This window comes from Bombus vosnesenskii, unplaced genomic scaffold (assembly GCF_011952255.1).
Source record: "Bombus vosnesenskii isolate JDL3184/JDL3185 unplaced genomic scaffold, Bvos_JDL3184-5_v1.1 scf7180000014446, whole genome shotgun sequence".
NCBI lineage: Eukaryota > Metazoa > Arthropoda > Insecta > Hymenoptera > Apidae > Bombus > Bombus vosnesenskii.
The window spans coordinates 8557-24733 of NW_022883455.1; the positions used below are offsets into that span (position 1 = coordinate 8557).

Genomic DNA, 16177 nt, shown 5'->3' on the forward strand with positions numbered 1-16177 from the left:
TCGAACGTAATCGTTTTAGAAATTTGTAAATTACTTAACGACCAAAAATATTGAATTCTCTATTGTCTGAAGATAGATTCTCTATAATTTAAGTAATTTATTCGTCGAGAATTGATATATAAAGACTTAAATAATAAATTAATTGAAAAATAATTTGCGACTAGTATTGAAAATTTCAATGAAAAGCATATGTATATAGTTTACGCTTCGAAAATTATATGTATTGAGAATATGTATTTGCGCTGATTCTTTGTCCCGCTTGTTATGGCATACGTGTTATAATGATCCTCTAACAATGCTTTCGGGTATGATATTGTATACATTCATCCAGTTTCATTCGACGCCGGTGTCACGTAAAATGGATACTTGGGTTGCGAGAGAAAAGAAAGCTGAGTCGTAGCCCAACTATTAATTCTCTTTTATCGAACTTTATTATGACTTTGGCACTTACAGTAGAATAACGTTGAACAGAGAAAGGGGTGTTGTACAAGAACAGCAACTAGAACGAGAACTCCCCGGGCTGGGTGAAGTCTCGGCTTATATACACCCTGGCTTGGGGATGTTGGAGGGTTTGGTGTGGATTCCAAAGAGTCCGAAAGTCGGGGTTGGGGCCTTATCTCTGATGGGGACTAAGATGCGTCGCGGCGTTGGCGTCCGACAGTCGGGAGTCGATGTCTTTTCTCTGAGAGGTAATTGGTGTCACACCGGCAATCGTTACGTCGGTTTTCATAGGCCTTGGCATCGTGTTTTGTGGATGCGCAATGGTCCATAACGTCTTCGTGTGGCAGAGGGTAAGAACATATCGCTATTAAAAAAGAAAATGAACACGTTCAAACACGTCTAAATCATCTTTTATGTGTATTTTACCCGGAAATCATTTTATCGTGAAATTTTGTTTTTCAGAGTTACCATAATTTATCTGGTAGAGTTCATAAAAATTTTTCTGAAATCAATTGCAAGCTTTTAGGAAACCAGGATTTTTCACATTTTTAAGAAGCGTTATAATTATATTGCTGATCTTTATACGTTCGTGCGAAATTGAAAAGTACGCAAATGGCGCAAAATGCATAAAATGCGCTAAAATATACGTATATAAGAAAACAAATCTCTATTAAAATTTTATTTCTTTGATTATGGTCGTAAAACTACAAACTTGTATAAAAATACGCATTCTAGTTATAAGTGTTAAAACATTCGATCTAGTCCTTATCACATTCATGAAAACCTCCATTTAACCATTCGTTGTATCAACAAACATTCATATGCAAAACTTACCACCTACCACATCCTCCGCGTATTAATATAATCCCCTTTTATAAATTATACACTTTAGAGTGGACTGGTTGGGTCAGAGTGATATAAGCTTACAAGTTCTCGAGGAGATCTACCGAAGTTACATTTACGTTTGCATAATTTCACCGAAAAAGATACTCTGTAGAATGACAGGTTCGTTTGTTTATGTGATCCGCGATCGCAACTATTTCAAGGGGATTTTATAAATAACCATACACACGATATTCAGTGTATTTTCGTATTCTCGTTTATTTTTGGGAGATTTGTAAAACTGTTGAACAAAATAATTGAGTAACGATTATATTTGCTGAGAAAAAGTCTTTTTCTCTGTACCCCTCCTTCTACTTCAAGCATGTAGTATTGACAATAAGATTGACAATGGCTGAAAGTAATCCAAAAGAGTTTTCACCATGGTTATCGGTAACGAAAAAGATTTGAATCATCTTTAATACTTATTCGTAACTAGAATCATTTCAACTAAAATGTAAATTCTTATATTATAACTTTTTTAATTTGTTATGGCCCCTAGGACTGCAACCTAACCTATCATTCTTATTTCGTAGGAGAAGACGAATGCCGTGAAGGCGTTAGCGCGCGAACAGTGCGAAGCGGCGGTACAGCTGCAGCGTCAGCAGCAGCTGCAACAGCACCAGAACCAGCCCCAGCTACAACAGCAACAACAATTACGTGGCCCGTTAACCATCCATCATGCTGGCTGCCCAACGAAAGTCGGGCCCGTGACGAACCAACTAAATACCAGCCACGCAACGCACGGCCGAGCTGCACAGTACCAACACTATCATCACCATCATCATCATCGACACGTGTCAATGTCTCCACCGCCCTTGTTGCTCTCATCGCCAGCTCCGATCGCGGCGACGCACAATCATCTGAACGTGAGCGGACACAGAAACGTGGTTTCGCCACCGGATACACCAGCAGATAGATCGCCACCGAGTCCTGGAAATAAGCTAAATAGATCGCAGCATTTGCCACGGGAAGCAACCGGCAGCGTCAGTCCTGGTCTTCCGGCTGCCACATTGGATCTAAGTAGCGCAGCAACCACCAATTGTCCACGTTAGTTTAGAAATTTGGTCCGAACATTATATCTTCACATAGGATTGGAGATTAATAGTTGATAGTTAATTTACACATCGATCTTTTTATTTGTAAATTGGGTCGTGGTTTAGAGTTGGTTTGTAAAAATTCGGTCCTAATGGTTAAATGATGAATATTGATTAAGAATAATAGGCATTGATGTACCAATCTTTTTTTAACTTATATACTTGAGCACACGCATTGGAGATTTCACTTTTATTCAGTGAAACAGCAACTTCATTACTCGCTTATTCAATACGGCAATTGCATATATTTCATGGACATTTTAACAAAGTTTTGAATAATTTCTAACGGTACAATTGTGATGAAGTGAAAAAATCGTGATAAGAAACAGAGAGAAAAGTTGCTCGTTAATGAATATTGACCAGAAATAAAGTAATTTCTAAAGAATATCCCGAAGACGTCGTAGATATTACGAAAGGAATGATTAATTTATACACGCGTGTATCTTGCCATTACCATACTATTATTATTATTATTAATATTGTTAGTAGTACTCGATTACATTATTATTAATATTAATATTATTGCCTTATTATTATTAATATTATGGAACCTCTAGTCCTAGGTTACTTTCGCTGCCACGAAAGGATAAGATTTTCGAATTTTTGACTATTACGTGTAATTCAAGTTTTCCTGTTGCGCATGCGCAGTGGAAAGAAAGTTAGCGGAACTCAAATCTCGAACTATAGAGAGTTGAAAAGTAGTAAAAGTAAAAAAGCACGAATAACATTTGTATTTGTGCTGGATTAAGTTTGATAATTGAAAATTGAGTTTGATGATAACATTTTTTCGTATTCGCTTTGGTAAATATTAGTTTTATTTAAAATTGAACAAAGCATTTTATGTTTTTCAAATACGGTACATAATCGTAATATCGAATTTTGTACACTGATAGTAAGAAACTCTATAATTCGAGACTGGAACTTTGATCAAGTTCACATTGAACGTAAACTGACTTAATTTTGTTATTTAAGCGTGTATACTATACGTGTTTGTTCCTTCTTCTCTTATGCGCAGGCTATAGCTTAATTACTTCCAATAAACGCAGTTATATCGAATCAATGACCGATACAAATTTAGATATTAGGATTATTTAAACAAGAGATTAAAAACTAAAAAGTATTGTTTTTATACTGCATATGTACATATGCAATATGAACGACAGTTTGAGTAATAATATGTACCCCTCTTCTTAGTTTACTTTTGTATATTTTGCGACATTTGATATTAATTTTATGAAGAACGTACTTACACTTTATCTTTGTAATTAAATGTGAAATGAAAGAAAAGAAATGACATGAGAAAAGGAAATTCGATGTATGAGTATATACGAATTGACGGAATTAAAATTTAACGCTATATTTAAATAGAAGACGTGAAATATCTTGTCATCTTAAAATAACTTGATCATTCCTATTCTTTTACATAAAAACACTTTTCGACTGTAACTTAAGAAACATGTCTGCTAACGTGAAACGTGCCAGAAAAAATTAACAACTTCCATTAAATTGGCACATTTCTCATTAATATCGTAAAACTCGCGTTTACAAAGATCAGATCAGTGTACATAATATACAAAACAAATGCAGAATATATAAATATAGCACATACGTTCTGAATTATATTCGAATTGGGCAGGGTAACCAAGTGAAAATATGTAAAATTCACGATGTGTAATGTACACTTTATCGAACTTGTAAGTAGTGTAGAAATAGAATATTTTACACGTAACAAAATATACAAACGACAATACACAAGTTAAATTATTTGTTAGATCCATGTATAACAAGCATAGTACACAAGTGTTTTAGCTTTATGTACTGGTAATTATGAGAAATACCAACTTAATAGATGTATTTGGTATGTACCTAGTTAAGAAAACAATAAATTATTCTGAACAGATAAAGCGTTTAGTAGCTTGTGAAGTATGAATTTTCGAAAGCGTAAGTATTTTATATCTAAGTAGTTAAGAAACGCGAGCAAGGGAAATCAAACAAAGGAACAAAGTTTTTTTGTTTAAAAATATTTAATTTGTTGTTCTATTATCCGAGGTTAGAAGCGATAATGTACAAAATCTGAATAAATAAGATTCTTCAATATTATTGAATTTTAATTCTAGGGTAAAGTAATATATCCGCATATTTTATTTATATACAATATATATAAATAATGATGTGATTTGACTAATTTTGTTGAAAGAATATTTGTACTTTTTACGTAAAACTTCAGTCTTTTACAAACTTTCTTGTAATGAATAAACCAGTAAACACAATATTAATAAAATCTATTAAAATTATAAACAAACTCATAAGTTTTAATTTTAGTCCTTAAAGGTTGAAATATTTTGCTCCAATGTCGAGACATTTGTTTTAATCAAAAACATTACTATACTGAATCGATAATGTTGCATGTGCCACGAAAATGATGATAGTGTCAGATAACTTGTTGTGAAACGAAAAAGCATTGCATGTACATTTCTGTTGTTTTGTTGACCATGAGTTTGATGATCTTTTAAACTTGCCCACAGCTAAGAAATCAAACAGTATATCTAAACGAAATTAATTTCAAATTATTTTTTAGGTTCTAAGCTTTTATCTAATCTTTCAGAAGTTGCAAAATTTATTCCACAAGAGTCTTTTTTATCATAACCAAGTACACATCTTAAAACCATTTAAGTCTTCCTTAGTAATTTCTTCTTATCTTTAATAGTAACGAAAATAATTTAGATGAACGTTTTAAAATTGACACCCTGTATATCAAAAATAAAAGATATATTTTCTTCATAATTGGATAGGCTTTTTACAATGGCAATGTACAAATATCAAAATTGCAATTATACTATAACATATGTATATATATAAGCTTCACATTTAAACACAAGATTCTTTATTATATTTTTTTAATACCAATATTTTAATAATTATAACAAGGGTTTTTTAACGAGAGATGTATAACATTGTATACAAATTTTCAAAAACCTATAGATAATTTCAGTTATGCTCTTGCATCATTAATTGTTGATGGAACTCTTACCTCAATTCCATCTCGTTCCTTAGACATTACTATTTGACAGCCTAGCCGTGACCTGAAATTAAATATTATATAACTGAATATGTCAATAAATATATTTATTGCTATACAAATTAATACTAATACACAATAAAATTTCTATTTATCCATTTGAAAATCAACATTGTAAATATGCTAATTCCAACATAGATTTGTAATGATTATAGGGTCGTAAATAAAAAACTATGAAAATTTATTATAATTTCAGTTTCGTAGTATTCAGAGATAGCGATTTGAAATTCTACATTGAGATGCAGATTTCGAAGTACCCAATACTAACCTGTTTTTACATAAATTTAAATAGAAAAATTCACTTTATAAAATATTAAAAGGTAATAGAATTAATAATGTGAATGATTTGATACCGATTATTATGAACTAACGTATCTGTTAATTCATATGCTAAATCCAACATGTCTAATTGTTCATGTGTTGGTTTGTCAGGAAGTGCATCATAAACTTCTTTCGAAAATATTAAATGGCACGTACTACAAGTTAATGTTCCTTCACAAGCACCTATATCAATTATATTTTAATATTACAACATACTTATATAATAAAGTATCAAAAGTTAAAAATAATAAGAATATTAAACTTGATAAAAATTAAAATTTTCAAATATTTTCTACCTCAAAATTATTTATTTTAAATTAAGTAAATTATGCTTCTTTAAAACATACCATATCCATCTAAATCAATTTCATTATTTACTACTATGTCTAATATAGTATCTCCAACTTTCCCTTTTGCTTTGATTCTCTCTCCACTTGCTTTAACAAACGTTATATTTACTCTGAAAATAATATTTATGAAAGATAAAAATTATCTCAATATAATTATTTTCTTTATTTTTTGTGTTTCTTCAATTAATCTTCTCTTAATTATACCTTAATTATATGTATCACTTATGATAATAGGAATAATTTAAAAATAAGATATACTTGTCTTAATAATACATAAATAAAATTCGTATATCATATATTTATAACAGTGTTATATTTTTAGTTGTTCACTGTCAATGTTGTTCTTATTAATACTATTCTATTAATACTATGTTATTTTTCTAGATGTTATCCTCCTACAAAGAGAAAAATTTCTTAGACATTATTATTAGCATTATTATTTTGACACCAATTTTATATTGGAAGGTAAGTACTGAAATTCTATTAAAAAAAGAAGGAAAGCACAAGAAAATTTGTATCACTTACTCTTGTTTTTCTGAAAGTGGTTACGTGGTCGATATTCCTCTTGTTGCCTGCAAAAAGGGCAACGTTGTGTTGCTTGTATATTTTGAATAATTTGATGCAATACCGAGAATTGATCTCGAAAATTTTTGTAATTGATTTACTAACGCCATTCCACTGTCATAAATATCATGAGTATGGGACACCCTGTCCGAATACCAGATAAGTATTGCGGAAAATATCAATTGTAGATCAATTGTACTTTGTGCAAAAACTTTCACGGCATTCTTCGGCTGCTATACTGGGACGTTCCTTTACTGTGATAGGTTATAAAACGATTCCCAACACAAGTGACGTATCCCTACCGGACACGTGCTCTTCGGGTCACATGTTTTATGATACAAGACCAGCAAAATGATCAATGTGTAATTTTACATATCTTACATTTTTTCCAAATGAAATATTGTTTTTATTAAACGTTTAAAACCTCAGGCAACATTTATTTCATCTGATTTCAGTTTTACAAATATATATCTATATTACATATCTGTATAAATTACGGTCTGGTTATATCAAACAGGGACCGACACTCGCTAAGGAAAACTACCCAAAAATTGAATCGTAAAAACCAATATGAAAGACAACAAATTTCTCGTTCTGCGGAACAAATAGAAATGAGCAGAGTATCTTTATCTTTATCTGAGACATTCAAAGCGTATCACGCATACGCTAAACCTGAAGAAAACTTTCTTGTCTTCCATGTTTATTTTTCCCTTTCCATTTCCGAACGGTCTTCTATATTTATTTATATGTTCGTGATTGATGCTATTGACAACATACAACTAAGGGGAAATACGAATAGTAATAGATATATGTATAACTCATTATGCAATTTTATAGAATTAAATCTTATTTATCTTCAGATATAAAAACTATATTTACCAGCTGAAACACTAACGCATATGCAGTATAATATAATCTGCTTAACAATCTCGTTTTAGTTATAATATGTGATTAATTCTTTTGCTATTTCGCTATAAACAGTTTCTTGTGCATACAATATTTTTTATAGTATTCTAATATATTGTTAGATATTGTAAAGAAAGTAAAATACAGTTATTGAAGTTTGGGAACATTCAATGTTAACCTTGCTTCAAAAAATAACCTTTCGAATGAATGGGGAATAGATTTTTAGTATTATAGTTGGTATAATGTCATCATTGTTTACAATGTGTTAGAGTTAAAAAAATGAGACAAATTAATATTTCAGAAGCAAATTCAATATTTAAATGATGTTATTTTAAAATGGCAGATGATATGAATGTTCTTTTTATACGAGGAAATGGAAACGTATGTATGGTAATGGAAACGTAATGGTTTTATCATTATTTTAGTACAAGATCTTAGCATAATAGTAATTAACAGTATCCATTACCTTTTAGTCAATTTTTGAAAACTGACATATATGATAATTTGCAATAGTTTGATAATAAAATACTTGTATCAATATTAATAACGTATAATTTGCTATCTCAAAAGGATACAGACACAGCCAATGATAATGTTTGGGATGATAGTGCATTAATAGAAGCATATGATAAAGCAATAAATGTAGCAAAAGAAGAAGTTATCAAGCGAATGGGAATGGATGTTGGAAATTCTCAACCGAAAGAAAACCTACAAAATCTTAAGCAGCCTAAACACGCAAGTAAATTACATAAGGTTGTGATTTTGATAGAATATTACAAATTTGATACAGAATATTATTAAATATATTGATTAAGAAGCAAATTATTTTATTTTGCTATTTACTTATATTTATTTGTATACACATCTTTTCTCTATAGAAATGGATCATAGGAGCACCTTATCGTGCGATATACTCAGAGGATGGAGAAATTTATGAAGCTATAATATCAAAAATTTACGAAAACAATGGCACGTGTTGAAGTGGTTACCACTTCTAAGAAAACTCTACATCTGGTCTTGTTTAGTTTTCTCAAGCACTGAAGCCATCGACAGCGTGTAGACAAAAGACTGCGACGAAGTCAGGCCATAAACAGTAGACAGGCGACGTTGGCTTCGGGGTTTTCAGTTATTAGGTAACACAGCTAGCGTGCGGATCTAGACCAGCTCAAATTGTATTTTACTTATTACACTTCTATTTAAATATATTTTCTACCTTACAATTTATCCACGTGTTTTCTCTGTTTACACACCGAATAACCTCAACAGCACGTGTGTTGTAAAATTTGTAGGTAATACCTTTAGCATGATGGTTATGTGAATTAAGAAATGTACTAAAAATACATATATATATATATATGAAGTAAAGGCTTTCGCATAGTCTATCACAGTGTCATTCAGCAGGTCCTTAACTGGGCAGGAGTACCTGTCAATGTCTATGGGGAGACCCGTGGGATATAGGGTCATGAACCATAAACATGCATGTTACTTGTTGTTCATTATTAGCTGCTTGGAATATAATTCTCCTCATTAGACGAGTGATTATTACTACATATATCAAGGCAAACATTTATACATATACATTTATGCACGGGAAATTCTAATACATTGCCTGTAAGGACAGTAACCGAATGGCACTCAGTCATTCTATTAAATGACAAAAATTTCTTTTACTCTGTGTTTAGGCTATGGTAATACACAGAAAGTCGAGTTGAGTTCTCTTTTAGAATCAGAAGGTTTGCAAAGTCAAATAGCACAACAAAAGAAAGCTTTGGAAGAGAAATTCAATGAAGAGAACGATGAGACTTGTGAGACTAATTTTTCTACAAATGTAAATTCGAAAAAGTATAATGTAGAAAAAATGGATTGTGACTCTGAAGAAGCAAATGCGTATAAACATCACTTCATACCGGGACCATCTTTCAATTCGATGACTGATATAATGCCACCTGCACCTGCTTTACCACCACAATTAATGGCCAAGTAAGTACAATTTAAAAATTCTAATGGAATGCTGAATACTTCTAATATTAATAAGTAATTTGGAATAAGTTTAACATTTTATTTGGAAAAAAAAATACGAAATTTTAATAAAATGTACTAGATTACCAGATAATGATACAGACGCACTTTCAAGTATGTTGATGTCATGGTATATTAGTGGTTACATGGTATATTACACAGGTAATTATTTCATATGAGTATTTTATTGTATATTAAATTTTCAATGGACTATGTTATTTCTTTTGTAGGTTATTATCATGGTTTGAAACAAGCAAGAAACAATCAAGAGAACAGGAAGAACTATTGATTATATCAATTTTTTCAATAACAATATAACAATAATATAAGATATAATAAAATATAAAACTCATTGTATTTATTTACTTCAATTATTTGAAATAAAGAACAGCTTTATTTTCATGTAAGACTTTAAGACTTTTTTAAAAATAATTACTAAGATAAGAAAACATAAAAAACATATTTTTGATAAAATACACTCACATATATATGTCGGGTTATCATTAGGATTTAAGGCGCGTAATGATCCTTCGTTTGAATTAGCCATTGTTTTACGAAACAGAGAATATGTTTACGCGAATAAACAAGATTTTACAAAATATTATGAATAATGAGTTTAATAAATAATAAGATTAACAAACGATAAGTTTAACTAATAATTAGATTAAAGATTAATAAGTTTAACGAACAATAAGAGGAACGAATAATTAGCCATTGTTTTACGAAACAGAATATGTTTACGCGAATAAAAAAGATTTTACGAAATATTATGAATAATGAGTTTAATAAATAATAAGATTAACAAATGATAAGTTTAACTAATAATTAGATTAAAGATTAATAAGTTTAACGAACAATAAGAGGAACGAATAATATGTCTTACGAATAATGAATTTAACGTATAATGATATTAACGATTGATAGGTTTCACGAATAATGAATTTAATTAACGCTATTAACAATGTTCCGGGGTTCAAACGAATCCACGGTCAACGGGATAACTCTTTACTATGTGTAGAATAATTTTAAACACAAACTACAATTGCTGAGACACTCGGTAAATTGCTCGATGTATCACTTTCCAAGGCGATCACACGAATGAATATCTGATGAAAATCTTTTTCGCTATACGATTGCATTTGTTTGTTATATGCTCGCTGGAAACATCGAGAAGGTTCCAATCGTTGTTGCTAGGCAATTTCTGTCAAAAGTTTGTTGTATACTCTTTGGAAACATCGAGAAAGATTCAAACGTCGTTCCTAGGCAGTTTCTGTCTGGAGATTGATTTCTAATACAACGTGTGTCCCATTATATCGACATCTCTAAAGTACAATTCTATGTGATTTCTAGGGAGAACAATACAACCGATCCACACCTTCGTCAGGCAAAACGTTTATCCCGTGACCCTGGCTACGTTCGGCGACCAGTTGTCACCTCGAACCCACTTTCGCTTTCACAAATGTCAAACAATTACAAATGACAATTGCTTAATTACAGTTATGATAAAATCTAGGCTAAAGCATTAGAAGGCTTCCTCAAAATTGCAAAGGGAAGGCTCCGGTTTTCCTTTCATCTCCGACATATATAATACAAGGATATAATACAACCGAACATTTTAAACTTAGCCTACAGCGCGTGCGCGCACACACGCGCACACACATGACACACATGCGCGCACACACATGCGCGCACACACATGCGCGCATACACACATGCACACACATGCGAATGATTTCTCGAACGATAATCCATTTATTTATATTTTTCAATATCTGTCCTTACGATTGCGTATTTATTTGTTCCACGTATCATATTTATCTATTTGCATAACTGTAGGTGACATTTTTTTTAACAATTTTGCTAATATTTCATAACTTTTTAATTCATATTTCAAAGTGGTAACAGGTGTTTCTTTCTTTTCAAGTCTCCTCCATATCGGTCTTATTTCTAGTAGCCACGCTTGCTTACAAAGCAATTTTATATCTGCACAAGAATATCTTTCAGTACATTTTACTATGTGGTTTACAATATCTGTATTTTCTAATAAGTGGTTGCTAAGGTATAATTTGAATATACCAAGTCGAGCAACTTCATTGGGTTATGATACGTATATTTGCTTTTCGAGACGCCTGGGTAAAGCTGCATCAATGCCCCTAATAACATATTTACAATAAATATTATCGTTCTATTATACTAATAATAATGAAGGAATACTTCAAACAACACAATAACATATTTGGAATTTGGAGAAATATTACGATATTTTCTACTTAGAAAACATTGAAATAACGTGATATACGTACCAAGGGGAATTAGTTGTAGCTAGAAGAACTACATTAGAATTCTCATTAGACACTAATCCATCCAATCTAGAAAGAAGTTCTGATCCGAATCTCTTTGCAGGTTCAGACAATATACAGTCTCCTTTATTTGTGGCGATCCAGTCAATCTCGTCGATAAAAATAATTGTAGGCGACTGACTATAGGCAAGTTCAAATAAAACCTGTTCAGTTTAACAAATGTATTATTCATTAAATATTATATTCGAAATTCCTTAAATTCATTGCCTCATCACGAATATGATATCATTTCGTTTTCCAAACAACTATTCTATTTATATATAAATGACGAAAAATAAAATCAAATCTTTTTATACCTAGAATCTCTCCTTCATAGACAAAGGAACAAAGAAACTTACATAGACAAAGCAACTTACACGTATATACTTCTCGGAATCGCCTCTTCATTTGCTGACCAATGAGCTGGCAGTTATGTTAAAAAAGGTGCAATGGCATTCTGTCGCGACTGCCTTCGCTAACTTCGTTTTCCCTGTTTTGTATATTTCTTGTAAACACGTACAGAAATGAAAAGAATACGAGTATCTTACCTGTACCAGGTGGGCCGTACAACAAAATACCTTTCCAGGGGGAAAACGGGCCATCAAAAAAGATAGGATACTTAAGGGGATACACAACGGCCTCCTTAACAGCGGTTTTACATTCCTCTAGGCCTATAACGTCATCCCAATGTACATTTAATTTGTTTACTATGATCTCCTGTGACGATACAAAGATAAAATGGCGTCTTCTCTATATTAAGTAAGTGTTACGTAATTTGATATTTGAAGCGTTACTGAAATCACGTCATCGTCGATATACGTTGGACGGTTTATCGACGGGAATTTTATCGTTTAAAAGCTTTACGATACGTATATTAATCGAAAATAACTTACGCATGAGATGTCCTCAGCCTCGTAATTCCGGATTATCTGAATAAAGCTTTTCAATGCATTTCAATATCTTCGATTGCATGGATTGTTCCATTGGGACGTTAAATAGCTCTTCTGATGAACGTCCCTCACTCTCATTGGGGAATATTGACGTCACTGTCATTGCGAGATTAATATGATTCGTATTGTCATCAGTTATCTTCTGCTGTAGATTCGTCTCTTTCACAGGCTCACTTCTCGCTTGTTTACTAACAGATTTGGCTTTTGTCTCAATACTTCTACAAACACTGGATCATATTGTAATACGATACGTTGAATACGATACGTTGAATACGATACGTTGAATACGATGAATACCGTTTAATATCGTTAAATAATATAAATTCTTACGTTTTGCTTGCATTTGTCACTTCCCTCGTCATTTCCCTTCCAGTTATTTTCTTACACAATATGGGATATTTTTGAAATTTCATCTTGTAATAATTTTCATACTCTGCAACAATAATTTCCAAATCGATGTTGTCGCAAACCCGATGTTCGGGAGATAGACGAGCTTCCCGGAATAATACATCGCTAACGTCTATATACATAAAAAAATGTAGTTTTTACTTAATTATAGTTTTTAACTAATTAAAAATATTTTTCGCAATGACTGAACACTATAAGATAACCATCAAACAACTGTTTTATCTCTAGGTAAGACAGACAAAAGAATGTATTTACTATATAGATCCTCGAAGATAATTTCTTGTCTTCTGCTTTTTAATTTCCAATTTTTAGATGGATAAGAATAATTTGAATTTATACTTCATATATTTGTTTATAACTAGTTAATCTACATTATCGATTGAGTTATTCTTAACTACTGAATTACCGATGTCGAATGTTCAAATTTGGTTTCGCCTTCTCTTTCCATGATGTCCACTGATTTCTATTTCGATTGGTCACTGACACTATTCAAAAGAATTGGAACTAGGAATATATTTTAATTATAATATACTCACCCATTGTGTTCCAAATAATCACATACAAGGTATAATATGTTCCGATGACCTTCCGAAATACGACTCTTCTCCTAATATAATTCTTTTTTCATTACAATAATATAAGGTTTTTCATGTAATTTTTTGTTACATTTGCGAATTCAACGAGTTACACATGATTTTTCATGAAACACGAACGTTAAAAATATTTGATACAGCCTAATTATAAAAATTGTTAGAAGCAAAAGTCATAGATACTATGTGCGAGTATCGCATGAAACGAACAGCTATTAAGAGAACTGCAGCAATATTACAAATGAAATAACAAAACATACTCGTCTGTGACGTCGAAATTCTAAAATCTAAAATCTAGAATATTCCTTACCTTTTTTCGCAGATTATAAAATATCTTATTCATACTACCTTGCATCGATAAATCACCGTTCATAGTGACACTTTCAAATCGCCTATCGTTTCTCAATGGATACGAGAATTTCCGCTTATTACTTTAAAAACAGCCCGTCCATTACGTTTCTCTTAAAAAATTCTTTCAACTCCGTTGAAAACCGAGCATCAAACAAGAGACAAACGATTTGTTGTCATGGAAATGTTTGGTTCACACATAAGCAACGCACAAATATAATGATAGAATAGCTGAGTATGTGTACTGTATAGTAAGATGGATGCAACATGGAAATAGAAAGAGAACACCATGTATAGATACTTCCTGTCCTTGTTTAATCAGGCATGCACACTAGTGGACACTGACGCTGCTCGTATACCGCTGTTACATATTTCCTGTACAAGTGCGCGCCATTAGACAAGGACGGAACATCCTCTCTCTACTTCTCTATCGCGCTTTTAGTTCGCTCACGCGCTCTGTACTTATATCTATTACATTTCCACCATAAGCAGCGGCCGTGCAGTGACTGACAAAAGTTCCGAACGGTTCCATCCTGGGCGGAGGGTTAATTGCGTTTGGTACTTCGAGGCAGGAAGGTGAGTACAGAATCGCTCCTCTTAGTACTCTTATTAGAAGTGTTATCATCGAATATAAGTTTTTTCAATAAATTCTTATCGTTTTACAATTTTTCTAGAATACAATGACGTCAGCAATCGATCATTTCCGCGAATTTATTGTAAATTAATTGGGGGAATATCTGGAGTTCTTTATCGGTTTCGACTGTAAGATCAGCAACTATTCGAATTTTTCATTCATAATTGTGACATTTTCGACTCTTCCGTTGCCAAGACCCTCTTGAGAGATTTTTGGCACGTTCCATCACCCTTGTTAAACGAGTGCACATTGGTGGATATATTGATTTTAAAAACCAATACCTGTACGAGATTTATTATCTCACTGGGACAAAGAAATCCGTTTTATTCGCGAATTTTCCGTGTTTCTTCTTAATTTTCATGAGTGTCTGGCGCGGAGCGTTATTTGAATGAACTTTTCATCGTTCAGATTATATTTCGTTTAAAAAGATTGAAATTGATGTCGAGAAGGAGTGAAACAAGGTGCTCGGGCATTCTTTCATTTCCCGGGGAAAGAGAAATATGAAAAAAACGGTCGTTCTTCCTTCTGCCATTTTCGTCCATTACCAAAATGGTATGACCCAAGTGTCCCGGGCCGTGAATCAATCAAGCGAATTTTGAATAATTTTTGAATAACATCCAGTTAATAATTTGTGAAACAAATTAATTTCATTTTATTGTTGGAAACAAATTAGTTGGACTTTTCTTTCTTTAGCAGTTTTTGCCAGAGTTGACCTGACGTGCTACTTCAGTTTCCATCTTCGCTTCTCGAAACTTCCAACGTCCTTGGTGTTGGAGTCTCCTTGCCCAGGTGAGTACATAGCTTCTAGATACTCGTCGCTGTTCATCCTTACGAGCCTCTCGAGCTTTAGTTGTCAATTGTTATCGTTAAAGGAAGAGAAGCTCGCGACAGATGTTATCGAACAAATCGTTTATTCTCGAAAAGTTCGAACTTGTTCGTTGCGTTTGAATATATATGGACGGACGCCATTTTTCATGACATCATCATGATTTGTCATGTCGTGAGGATAGCTTCTGACTACCATATGTTTGTGATTTATGTGAAATTTGACCACTATACCGTGATAGAATAATATTTCCAATGAATTATAAATATTTTACATTGTGAATTATAAATATTTGTTACAAATTATATCGTACTTGAGATGAAAATGAACCATATATCCGCTTATGGAATATGAGGTAGTAAATCATTCGAAACATAATAACGATTGATTAAGCACATATACAATAACGTTTACGAATGAATATTG

The 16177-nt window shown here is 32.2% G+C and overlaps 3 protein-coding genes and 2 long non-coding RNA genes across 10 annotated transcripts; 3 read left to right on the forward strand and 2 right to left on the reverse strand.

Annotated features, from left to right (window-relative positions):
* The first annotated feature begins 595 nt into the window (after positions 1–595).
* LOC117239881 (dual specificity tyrosine-phosphorylation-regulated kinase 1A-like) lies at positions 596–2680 on the forward strand. Its single transcript, XM_033505717.1, has 2 exons — positions 596–791; positions 1857–2680. Exons 1-2 carry the CDS (start codon positions 762–764, stop codon positions 2373–2375), a joined length of 549 nt encoding a protein of 182 aa, XP_033361608.1. The 5' UTR covers positions 596–761; the 3' UTR covers positions 2376–2680.
* Positions 2681–5350: 2670 nt separating this feature from the next.
* On the reverse strand, positions 5351–6270 carry LOC117239879 (adrenodoxin-like protein 2, mitochondrial; the record flags this gene model as incomplete). The annotated part of the gene is made up of 3 exons (XM_033505715.1): positions 5351–5500; positions 5868–6000; positions 6165–6270. Coding segments are annotated over 3 exons (330 nt in total), but the record flags the coding sequence as incomplete, so codon positions are not given.
* Positions 6271–7737: 1467 nt separating this feature from the next.
* LOC117239880 (survival motor neuron protein-like) lies at positions 7738–9965 on the forward strand. Its single transcript, XM_033505716.1, has 7 exons — positions 7738–8018; positions 8208–8390; positions 8516–8610; positions 8904–8926; positions 9320–9617; positions 9739–9818; positions 9887–9965. The coding sequence occupies exons 1-7, from the start codon at positions 7974–7976 to the stop codon at positions 9943–9945; spliced, it is 783 nt and encodes a 260-aa protein (XP_033361607.1). The 5' UTR covers positions 7738–7973; the 3' UTR covers positions 9946–9965.
* Positions 9966–11562: 1597 nt separating this feature from the next.
* On the reverse strand, positions 11563–13956 carry LOC117239882. 5 transcript variants are annotated; one of them, XR_004494559.1, is made up of 7 exons: positions 13890–13949; positions 13760–13816; positions 13276–13465; positions 12889–13172; positions 12544–12712; positions 11960–12485; positions 11563–11809 (listed from the first exon to the last, which is right to left on the reverse strand). It is a non-coding gene; the product is annotated as an uncharacterized LOC117239882 (long non-coding RNA). The 5 variants fall into 5 exon arrangements; XR_004494561.1 differs by having other exon boundaries at positions 12544–12666; positions 13760–13956; XR_004494557.1 differs by having other exon boundaries at positions 13760–13956.
* A 282-nt stretch (positions 13957–14238) lies between these two features.
* LOC117239878 lies at positions 14239–15822 on the forward strand. 2 transcript variants are annotated; one of them, XR_004494555.1, is made up of 2 exons: positions 14239–14867; positions 15619–15822. It is a non-coding gene; the product is annotated as an uncharacterized LOC117239878 (long non-coding RNA). The 2 variants fall into 2 exon arrangements; XR_004494556.1 differs by having other exon boundaries at positions 15622–15822.
* The last annotated feature ends 355 nt before the right edge of the window (positions 15823–16177 follow it).